The sequence below is a fragment of the Notolepis coatsorum genome (genome assembly GCF_963971535.1).
Source record: "Notolepis coatsorum genome assembly, chromosome: 9".
NCBI lineage: Eukaryota > Metazoa > Chordata > Actinopteri > Aulopiformes > Paralepididae > Notolepis > Notolepis coatsorum.
The window spans coordinates 152504867-152517366 of NC_140173.1; the positions used below are offsets into that span (position 1 = coordinate 152504867).

The 12500-nt window shown below is 47.4% G+C and overlaps 1 protein-coding gene across 1 annotated transcript in view; it reads right to left on the reverse strand.

Moving 5' to 3' along the window:
- The window catches only part of LOC311234834 (PDZ domain-containing protein 7-like), a gene marked incomplete at both ends in the record, with an annotated part of 85908 nt that overhangs the window by 15044 nt on the left and 58364 nt on the right, over nt 1–12500 (reverse strand). The window contains 2 exons of the mRNA XM_084322077.1: nt 586–686; nt 8937–9581. Of these exons, the coding sequence (XP_084178203.1) occupies nt 586–686; nt 8937–9581 (746 nt within the window). The remainder of the gene's footprint in view (nt 1–585; nt 687–8936; nt 9582–12500) is intronic.

The following is a 12500-nucleotide window of genomic DNA, read 5'->3' on the forward strand; positions in this document are numbered from 1 at the left end:
TAGGATGAGGATGGTTAAAACTGATGTGTAATGTGTGTTTACAGATGGATCTTTGATTTTATTATTAATTAGACGGACTAAAGGGAATGCGGTAGATTAATTGAATTTGATTGTGTATTTGGCTTTTTACTTTGAAATTGTGTGGTTTGTTCTGTGTATTTTTGTATTTGGGCTTCAGAGTAGCTAGTATACTGTTTCTGCCAGCCCACTGCCCACCATACCCCACCCCACCCCCCACCCCCAGAGGGCCACCATACCCCACCCCACCCCCCACCCCCAGAGGGCCACCATACCCCACCCCACCCCCCACCCCCAGAGGGCCACCATACCCCACCCCCCATCCCCAGAGGGCCACCATACCCCATCTCACCCCCCACCCCAGAGGGCCACCATACCCCACCCCACCCCACCCCCCACCCCCAGAGGTCCACAATGTAAATAAGCCTTTTGGATTTATTGTGTTTTAACCTCGATGGTTTTTTAAATGTATGTATGTATTCCTGCTGGGCAGTATGTGTAAAGGTACACATATCCGTACCGAACCATTTCAGTACTGGACCTTAGTACATATGTTCAGAGACGTACCTTCAGGACCGGGCTGGTGGAGGCTGCCCCCCCAGGAAAGATCTTCTCTATCTTCACCATGGGCTGGACCCTGGACTCCATGCCCCCAGAGACACTGATACCTGCAGACACACACACAGGGGAGACAACAACATATCAACACTCGTGTAGGGATGGGTACCGTTCACATTTGAAGCGATACCGGTACCCAACGGTACAATTTCCCCGGTATTTTAGTTTCTAAAAATGTAATCTACCTACCTTAGTTGTAAAAAAAAAATCCAAACTTCTAATTATTTATTATCATTATTATTTATTTAGAACTATTTGTTTATATATATAATATTGAGCGATGTCTGCATCTAGCTTTGTAAAGTGCTTTGTTGTTGTTGTTGAATCAAGTAAAATCCTAGGTCAGCGTGTGTTGTGCGCGTGAACGTGCGGCACACTTCATAGGTTTCGAAACGTCGACATCAACGGACTTTTACCTCCCAAAAATGTGCATTACCGAAATGCGGCACCGGTGGATCTCACGTGAATCGGTACTCGGTAGAACCGACGTGACCCTTAAAAGTACCGGATTCGGTACCCATCCCCAACTCGTGACGCATCAGATCAGTCATATTGCTTTTACTTATACATTTTATACATATATACAGTATATACATACATTACTACAGTAACTTTTTGTATAATTATAATCCCTTGTGCTATAAACTAGGGTGAGTGCAGAAACCATAACATGCTAGAATCTGCAAGAATCTGTCGATACAATACATGTCACGATTCTATATACCGTGTTGGTGCAGACATTCACTGGACTTGAGGAGCGGAGTGAGTGCTCCTTTAAGCCTGGGGATTCTGGGAACGGGGTGGGTATTTGGTAACCTATATTATGTCAGCTGTCAGCTGTCAACTGGCTGCTGTCACTTTCGAGTAGTAACGTTAACGTCTCTGCACTCTGTTGGATGTATGTAATTTATGTTGGGAAGTAAAAGGAAAGACTCGACTACCGTCTCCCGTCTCATCCTTTCTTGCGCTCCCACAGTGTGATATATTGCAATGGCTTTAACTTTCTCAGCCGCTGAGACCCAAAGTTCAATGCTGGCTTGTAAAAAGTTAACTTTCTTTAGGTTTTTCATACAATCTGAATGGAGAGATCAGCATGTATATTAATTAAGTAATTAATAAATTAAGTAATTAATTAATTCTATGTCTATTTTACCGAACCTAAAACATGTTTTTGTACCGATCACAGTGTCGTATTTTACCGGACCTAAAACATGCTTTTGGTAACGATCGCAGTTTCGGGGTAAGACTACCCCCCCCCCCCCCCCCCCCCCCCCTTGATGATTTTGTGAAGACACATATGTGTATGGTATATAGCTTTGATTTGGAAGTATTTGTGGTTTCAGGCGAGAAACCTGAACGATTTGGGCATAATGCATATAATGCGTCATATCTCGCGATCTATGAAAAAAGACTGGATTATTTTGGAAAGGGGCGATCTTTAGCGCGTAATAGCGCACAAACTAAAGTATGTATCTTGGACTATAAACAATGCCTGTCAAATGAGCCATACTATTGTCTCCATAGCTATAATACAGAACACACGATGGGTCCGCAAACATTGCGAAAATGGTCAATAACGCTGGCGCCATTGAGTAGAGATGGGAAAACAGCGTGGCGGTCAATGAGTTAACGTGACGTCATGTCTCGTTGTCGTCAGGGGAAAAAGCTTTGTTGGTCATCATTTTAGTTGACAAAATTAACACTGGTTTGAACATGACTGGGAGATTGAGGGGGGGGGGGGGGGGGGCATTATTCCACACATACTAGCTATATATATAGCTAACGTCTGTATATATATATATTTTTTATTATCTTTTTTTCCCTTCTTTTTCCGTTTTTTCCCGTCGTTATGCCAATTTTTCCAATCCCCGTCCTGGTCGTTGCGCACTCTACCCCCTACCGTCGGTCTGGGAGGGCGGAGACTAGCATGCTACACACTACACATGCTTCCTCCGACACATGTGTAGCCAGCCCACCACTTCTTTTCACCCGGGCAGCGCGGACTCTCACTGGGGGAGTGTAACGTGTGGAAGGTCACACTACCTCCCTCCAGATCCTTCCCTCGCTGTGCAGGCGCCCCGACCGAACTGTAGGAGTCGCTGTTTACAACGACCAGGACCCACCCACGCCGGCTTCCCTCCCGCTGACTCTGCCAATTGAGCCAGTATGACGGCCGGCCAAGCCGGAGGCAACGCTGACAGCTGGATTCGATACCAGTGTCTCTTGCGTTGGTGACAAGTGCCTTGTCCGCTGTGCCACCCAGCCGCCACTATATTTATTATTTTTTTGAGGGGGACAAATGGACCTTTTCTCAATATTGAGGGGGACACGCCCCCTGCAGCGCCCCCCCCCCCCCCCCCCCCTAAACATACACCTATGAATACTGGCATGTCATTGGACGTGAAGGTGGGCACCTCGCACCACATGACGTTCTATTGAATTAGACCCTGGAGGTGCGCCAATAAGTCCAGACGTCGCAACGCCTCCCCGGTCTATACCCCGTGATCAATGGCCACGGTCAGGTCAATAAAACAGCCTTTAAGTCCTCCGCCTCCTTTCCGTGAAGAAGTGAGTGACACCAAGCACACGTGTGACTGTACACAGGCCCTGATGGAGCGCTCCCTGATGCTGTAAACGGGCCGAGCTGCTCGTGAAAAACACATCTGGATCTGAACCCTGCGTCCCCCGCGAAGGAGGAGGTGGAACATCTGCCCGTCAGACGTTAGCTTCACTAGGCGTCGCTACACGCGGCTCAATGAGACGACGTTAGCTTCACTAGGCATCGCTACACGCGGCTCAATGAGACGACGTTAGCTTCACTAGGCGTCGCTACAGGCGGCTCAATGAGACGACGTTAGCTTCACTAGGCGTCGCTACACGCGGCTCAATGAGACGACGTTAGCTTCACTAGGCGTCGCTACAGGCGGCTCAATGAGACGACGTTAGCTTCACTAGGCGTCGCTACACGCGGCTCAATGAGACGACGTTAGCTTCACTAGGCGTCGCTACAGGCGGCTCAATGAGACGACGTTAGCTTCACTAGGCGTCGCTACACGCGGCTCAATGAGACGACGTTAGCTTCACTAGGCGTCGCTACAGGCGGCTCAATGAGACGACGTTAGCTTCACTAGGCGTCGCTACACGCGGCTCAATGAGACGACGTTAGCTTCACTAGGCGTCGCTACAGGCGGCTCAATGAGACGACGTTAGCTTCACTAGGCATCGCTACACGCGGCTCAATGAGACGACGTTAGCTTCACTAGGCGTCGCTACACGCGGCTCAATGAGACGACGTTAGCTTCACTAGGCATCGCTACACGCGGCTCAATGAGACGACGTTAGCTTCACTAGGCGTCGCTACAGGCGGCTCAATGAGACGACGTTAGCTTCACTAGGCGTCGCTACACGCGGCTCAATGAGACGACGTTAGCTTCACTAGGCGTCGCTACAGGCGGCTCAATGAGACGACGTTAGCTTCACTAGGCGTCGCTACACGCGGCTCAATGAGACGACGTTAGCTTCACTAGGCGTCGCTACACGCGGCTCAATGAGACGACGTTAGCTTCACTAGGCGTCGCTACACGTGGCTCAATGAGACGACGTTAGCTTCACTAGGCGTCGCTACACGCGGCTCAATGAGACGACGTTAGCTTCACTAGGCGTCGCTACACGTGGCTCAATGAGACGACGTTAGCTTCACTAGGCGTCGCTACACGCGGCTCAATGAGACGACGTTAGCTTCACTAGGCGTCGCTACACGCGGCTCAATGAGACGACGTTAGCTTCACTAGGCGTCGCTACACGTGGCTCAATGAGACGACGTTAGCTTCACTAGGCGTCGCTACACGCGGCTCAATGAGACGACGTTAGCTTCACTAGGCGTCGCTACACGTGGCTCAATGAGACGACGTTAGCTTCACTAGGCTTCGCTAACCATCAGACATTAGCTTCACTAGGCTCCACTAACCGTCAGACGTTAGCTTCACTAGGCTCCGCTAACCGTCAGACGTTAGCTTCACTAGGCTCCGCTAACCGTCAGACGTTAGCTTCACTAGGCTCCGCTAACCGTCAGACATTAGCTTCACTAGGCTCTGCTAACCGTCAGACATTAGCTTCACTAGGCTCCGCTAACCGTCAGACATTAGCTTCACTAGGCTCCGCTAACCGTCAGACATTAGCTTCACTAGGCTCCGCTAACCGTCAGACATTAGCTTCACTAGGCTCCGCTAACCGTCAGACGTTAGCTTCACTAGGCTCCGCTAACCGTCAGACATTAGCTTCACTAGGCTCCGCTAACCGTCAGACGTTAGCTTCCCTAGGCTTCTCTACAAGCGGCTCAATGAGACAACGTTAGCTTCACTAGGCGTCGCTACACACGGCTCAATGAGACAACGTTAGCTTCACTAGGCTTCACTACACGCGGCTCAATGAGACAACGTTAGCTTCCCTAGGCGTCGCTACACGCGGCTCAATGAGACAACGTTAGCTTCACTAGGCTTCGCTACACGCGGCTCAATGAGACAACGTTAGCTTCCCTAGGCGTCGCTACACGCGGCTCAATGAGACGACGCGGGTGACAACAAAGCGAATGGAGATGAGGAATTGCAATAGGGGAACACTATTTTATCATCGACATAATTTCATTGAGCTGTTATTAACACAACACAAAGACTCGATGTCCTCTGCTGATCATGGGAGGAGATATTCAAACTCATTAACTCTCAATAACTGAAGTGCCTTTATTAATTAACACCTCTTACCTTGCACCGTCCACTATGTGGGACGTTTTTAGGATGATTTTCCCACTGGCACTTTGGCGACCCCTAGTGGCTCGGGTGTGCATATTTTGTAATACAATATATATATCGAAATGAAGGCTTATTTGTTGCCTGTCGATAGCGACAAAATCCGTTCAACGGTTCTCGAGTTACATGCTGGTATTTGAGGCTTGTGCAAAGTACACGGTATTGCGCAAAATACCACTCCCGACTCTTGGGGCTCTAGTTCCGTCAATCTAGATCTGATCTCGAAAATGATTGTGGAGGGTTGTAGCCAATGAGTGTGGCTTTCCAATGATACCCCACCTGGGGATGTATGAATCAGGGATCTATCTGGTGAAAACAGGAAGAGAAAAACAGCCGAATGAATTGAAGTCTATGAGAAAACTCAGTATTTCTTTTGTATCACTCCTAATCACTCATTTCTGAACGGATCTTTATGACATTTGGACATGTACTACATAAGGCTTCAGGCTCTGGCTCCGTCTGGGTTTGTAAGCCATACCACCTTCTGGGGAAATACTACTAACTACTACAGAGAAACTTGAGTAACAAGTTTTTCTACAACTCAAGTTCAGACCTATGTTACTCTATTACGTTAGCACACTAAAATAGAATTTTATTTCTGGAATCAGAAACTTCAGAATGTCATCTTTCAAAAGAGACCAGGCTCATGCATGTGTTATAAGTATAAAGTTGTTTTGGTTTGGTTTGCAAAAAAAGTATGCAGTCCTCAAAAATGAAAACTAAAAAGGCCACTTTTGGGGGCGCAGGTTAAGAGGAAGCACCAATCTGACCTGGGCCCTGTTTCTCGTACCTGGTTCAACTAAGTCGATCAAGATGTCATTATCCAGATTCAGTTAACCCGATGTTTGAAGCCGGGATTTTCCTGTTCCTCGAAGGTGGATTCAGTCTCGTTAACTCGATTCAGACTTGCGACCCAGGCTAAGTGCGCGCGGCCGCTTCAGGTGAAAAGCCAGCGCGTATCGATGGCAGAGATCCTGATTCTCTAACGGCATTGATTGATTAATTGATTTAAAACTTTATTGACAGATTGCAATACGGCTCAATTGCCTCGCCGACAAGTTAAATGCGTTATCTATAGGCTAATTTTAAGTCCCTCATTACCTCAATCAATCAGATTATATTTCTTTAAACTTGCCTGCTGGATTGAATAATCAAATGAGATCTTGCTAGCGAAAATAATTAGTTAAACTGTTATACAGAATTACGATACGGCTCTCTTACCCATTGATTGATGTATAGTCGATCTTTAACTTATCTCCAATGTGGTCTAACGGGTTGTTCTTTTGACTTTCACGCAGACGACCGGGGTTTGAAACCCTAGTCTTTTCCTTCTTTTTGCAATATAGGAATAATTCAATTTGGTGCACGTTGAGAGCTATATAAAGAATGACATCCTCAATGCATGTAGATTTATAATATTTTAACTTAAAACCAGGCTACTTTGGCGTATAATCATTAATATTATATTCAAAAAAATTATATTGGAAACACGGGGTTTTTGAACACCGGTCGCTGGGTTGGCAGGCTTGAGCACTACCGCTGCGCCACTGGGCCAGATGGGATAAATTCATTGTTTATACATTAATGAACGAGAGACCCGTGTTTAGAATATTCTTTATTTTGAATGAAGTTTTATTTCTTTATCCTCATTCATTAATGTGACGTCAACGGCTCATTCAATTTCTCAAATCCGTCAAACAGCGCTTCTCATCAGACATCTTAATCCCAGTTACAATTAAAATAACCACGTCATAATGTGTACATTGCACCGAGCGAGCGCCACGGTATATATAACGTGCATTATTTAGGACAAAGTGAATTTAGTATCAGCATTTTGGGTCTATTTTACATTTCAAAAGCCCCCTCTGGAAGAATGGAGCACAAAAACGTAATTCAGAATGGTATAATGCAGATCGTAGACTGTGGGAATAATTTCAGGAAACGGGCTGTCACTTTTTTGCGGGGGCGTGGCGATGGTTCAGGCTAACTTGAACTTAAACTCTGCTTTCGACCAGGCTCAAACTTTTGGATCTGTTGTCATGGTGATTTGGAAAATCCAGGTACGGGGAATCGGAAAGTCCGGCTTAAGTCAGAATTACCCGAAAGTTATCCGGCTAACTCAGTTATTCAGGTACGAGGAACGGGGCCCTGATCTGCAAGCTGAACTTCATGTAGGCCACCGGACAGAAATTATAAATAACTGAAAAGATATATATATATATATATATATATATATATATATATATATATATATATATATATATATAGGCCAATCTATGGTCAGAAGGGCAGAAAAATCAAGTGGCTTTGCTTTAATCTCAGACATGTTACACATACCGCTTGGTATCCGGTTTTATTGGATACCAATATCCACCCCCCCCCCCCCCCCCCCCCCACGACAACAATACCCTCCTTTAGTCCTTTATACGCTGCCAGTATTGGTAACGGTGTATCCTTACCCGCAACGCAGTGTTACATCATTTCCTGTATTTATATCCCGTCGTTTTCAGTGATTTATTGCAATTGTCAGGTAATAAAAAACGCTTGAGAAGCCATCCAACCTGCTTTCAATAAAGCAGTAAGTGATACCCTGCCCTCTGCTGGTGACGTCCTGTACTGTACGTGATCCAGGCTGTAATGGCTGTGTAAACGGGCGTGAGGTTGCGGTGTATTTGAACAGGGCGGGCCCGAGCACAACGTGATGTCAAGGTTTAATAACATGTCAAGATGTTATAGATGCAACGGTAGAAATGAGAAGTGACTTTGAGTTCGTTATGTCGTTCACACTGTTTATCTTTGCTCATATCTCTATATTCAGGTCAAATTTTATTGCTTATATCAATGTCTTTCTACCAGTACCCTGCCCATACCTGTACCTCCCCTCCCCCCATGCTGCTATGACGCAAAGGATCGATACAGGAATATCTTATCTTGTATTATCACATCTTATTGACAAAGGGTTAATACACGACACCAGAATAGGAGTACAGTCACATACCTGAAAGATGCACACACACACACGTATGAGGCATACACACATACTTACGTGATACACGTGCCCACGTACATATATCTGAGACACACATGCATGCATGCTCTCACGCACACCTACATATGTCTGAGACGCATTCTCTCACATGCAATATGGAGAAGGATGGCATCCCGATAGAAGATGCAGCACATACCTGCTCGCAGGTAGATCGGTCTGCATGTAAAGTATGTGCATCAGGGATATATATGCACAATGTATAGTATTTTTTTTTTTCGTAAGTCTTTTTATAATTTCCATGTCAGTTTTTAATGTATTTGTATGTTCTTACAACAAAAAAAAAGGCAAATCTTGGACGTTGCATATTGTGATGTGGACAGATGTGTGTTGAATATGGGAGAGATTTGTGCAAAAAAAAATTAAAAAAAAATACACGACACCAGACACCGCCCGGCTGGGAGTCACAGGCTCTGGATCCCAGCGCACCTCTGGCTCCTCCCACTCACCCAGCGACGGCTTGGCCTTGGAGACGGTCACCGTGGCGACGTCATACTCCTGGGGGGGGGGGGCCAGCGTCGCTCTTCTCCTGCCCCCCTGGTGACCGTTCATCATCACCTGCTGCTGGCCGCCTCCTTCCAACACCTCCCCCCCCCCCAGCGCCCTCCTCCTGCCCCCCGCGCTGTCGGGGCTCGCTGCCTCCCTCCTCCGGCCCCCCCGCCCCCCGTAGTGGTGGCCGACGTTCCTCGAGGGCGACCTCCCCCGCTCGGGCGTGGCGGCGGCGTCTGACGCGGACAACAACAACGAGGGGGGGGTCTCGTCGTACCGGGGCGAGCCGTCCTCTCGTCTGTGATGCGGGCGCTGGTGATGCGGGCGCTGGTGATGCGGGCGCTGGTGATGCGGGCGCCGCCCCCCGTGTCGGCTGCCCTGCAGGGACTCCGTGATGAGCCAGGAAGGGGCGGGGCTTGGGGAGCGGGAGCGCGGGGCGTGGCCGTCCACCGGTACGTCCAGGAGGGGGGTGAAGAAGGCGCGGGAGGAGGAGGAGGAGGAGGAGGAGGGGGGGGGGCAGGCGCCCCGTCTGGAGCCCAGAGACACGCAGTCTCTCCAGGTGGTCGGGCAGATCCTGCTGTAGGGGCTGCAGGAGGAAGCCCCCCCTGTGGTCTGGACACACACACACACACACACACACACACACACACACACACGCACACACACACACACACACACACACACACACACACACACGCACACACACACACACACACACACACACACACACACACACACACACACACACACACACACACACACTTTAAAACCGAGGCGGTGTTGAACGCCCCGCGTCTCCCTGACCGCGTGTAGCCTTTCTCCAACACGTCCGTCCGTGTTTCCGGGTTCCCATTTTTTGCGCTCCGATTGGCCGCTGACCTACGTAAGTACGCCCCCCCCCCCCTCGCTAAGTACTACTGGCTATATGGCGCTGGCTAACGTTAGCATTATGTCCTACTGTCGTGAACCATTTTAGATCGGGGCATGTAGAGGGGTTTGGGGTAACGAGTGAAATCGTGTGCAGGTCCTCTTCTCAGACCTGTGGGGCAAAGCACTGCACACGCATCATGCCGGCTACACGTCGCGGCATGTTGTTAGCACAATAGTAGCCCACTCGGTGCATCACAGTCAGCAACGTGTAGCTTGTTAGCCGGCATGAATGCCCGATTTAAAATGGTTCTCTCCTCTTTGTATACCTTTGTCCTCGCAAGTATTCTGCCAGTGGACACGACAATAGTAGTATTTATTAAGGTGTTTGAGCTTGTAACGTTAGTTAGTTAGCTCATAGCTATCGTGGTAGCCAGTTTCGACGAGAGATTAATGGCTATGAACTAGGGCTGTCTTAAATACTTCAAAGCTTCGTTCGATGGCACAAGCTTCGAACATTAAAAAAAAAATCGAAGTTTAAAAATCAAAAAAAAAATGTGTGTGTGTGTGTGTGTGTGTGTGTGTGTGTGTGTGTGTGTGTGTGTGTGTGTGTGTGTGTGTGTGTGTGTGTGTGCGTGTGTGTGTGTGTGCATGGGGCCATTGGGTGGGGCCGGGGGACAAATACACTGGAGGAAGGTAACCCAGCTCAGCACTGCCCAAATTATATCATTACTATTGCCCGTTTGAAGGATATCATCCTCAAACACATATACACCACCTACACGCCTATTCTCAGTCCTTGCCCCACAATGGTGGAATGAACTACCCACCCCAGTTAGGACAGCTGAATCCCGTCCAATCTTTCGCCGTCGACTAAAGACGCACTTCTTCAAACATTATCTGAAATAAAATTAAAAAAAAAAAAAAAAAAAAAAATCTAACCCTAACTAACCTTACTGTCATGCACTTGTCCTAATAAACTAACCTACACTGTAGCACTCAACACTTTGATGAACATTGTTACTCAGCTGATAAGAGTTGTACCCTTCCTGATGGCTTGTCGTACAGAACTTATAAGTCGCTTTGGATAAAAGCGTTTCAGCTAAATGACTAAATGTAAATGTGAATGTAAATGCCTTGTAGAATTCCACACATAAGAAAGAAAGATACTGGGATGAATAAACAAAATAGGAAATAAAATGTAGAAATGCATGCAATACATAAATAAATATGAATCTCCATATATGAAATAGAACATTTAGATAAGGTGCTACTGAGATGTTTTGGTGAGTTCTTTGTTTTTTTGTGGAAGTAGCCCTTCTTAAAAATGCATGAACATTCACTGATAATTGGTGTGTAGTGGAGTCTACAAGGTCTACATTGCCGGACCATGTAGAATCCGGACCTTGTAGACTGACATAATTCTGTGCATAGTTTAGTCTACACAGGCCATATTTCAAATAATCAAAATCTTACTTCATTCATCTTAAACATTCTTGATTTGGGGGATTGGTAGTTCCCATGAAATCTGAAGTTGTTCAAACAGCGATCCACCTTGAATTAAATCACACAGCCGTGTTGGCTGCATCACAGTCACGAAAGGGGCTACTTAATTCATTAATCCAATCCACTTTATTTATAGAGCACATTTAAAAACAACAAAGTTTACCAAAGTGCTGTACAATTCCCACAACATAAGATAAAAAATAAATAAAAAATTATAAAAAAAAAAAAATTATATAAAAAAAAAAAAATCGAAGCTTCGAATTAAAATCGAAGCTCGGCCCCGAAGCTTCGATTGCCAAAAAAAATTCGAAGGTCAGCCCTACTATGAACACGGAGCGTCCTGTTACACTCATAGCGGGGGCGTACTAGCGTTGGTCAGCGGCCAATCGGTGCGCAAAACGGGAACCCGGAAACACGGACGTGTTGGAGAACGCGCTACACGCGACCCGGGGACTCCGGGGGCGGAATCCAGAAAGGGTTTGCGCGGCTTTTTCCGACGCAAAGCCGGTGCAAATAGCGCTGAAACTCAGTTTGCTTTTCCACACAGGAGGCGCGACGGGTGAAGTGAGGTGGTGACTGCGTTCCGTCTGTAATATCATGGAATGCCAGGCACAGGGATATGGGCAGTATATGTGCTGGTGTTTCAGTTATACAGTCCGGATATGAGATGGGACAGGAAAGAGAGAACATAACAGAAGAGGAGAGGAGAGGAGAGGAGAAAGGGGGAGAAATGAGAGGAGAGAGGAGAGGAGAGGAGAGGAGAGGAGAGGAGAGGAAAGAAGAGAAGAGAGGTGAGAGAGGAGAGGAGAGGAGGGAGAAAGGGGGGGAAATGAGAGGAGAAGAGGAGAGGAGAGGAGAGGAGAGGAGAGGAGAGGAGAGGAAAGGAGAGGAAGGGAGAGGAGAGGAGAGGAGAGGAAAGGAGAGGAAGGGAGAGGAAAGAAGAGAAGAGAGGTGAGAGAGGAGAGGAGAAAAGAGGAGGGAAAAGGAGGAAGGGAGAGGACAGGAGAGAGAAGAGGGGACAGAGGAGAGGAAAGGAGAGGAGAAGCAAGAGGAGAGGAGAGGAAAGAAGAGGAGAAGATAAGAGGAGAGGAGAGGAGTGAGGAGAGAGGAGAGGAGAAGAGGAGGGGAAAGGAGAGGAAAGGGGAGAAGAG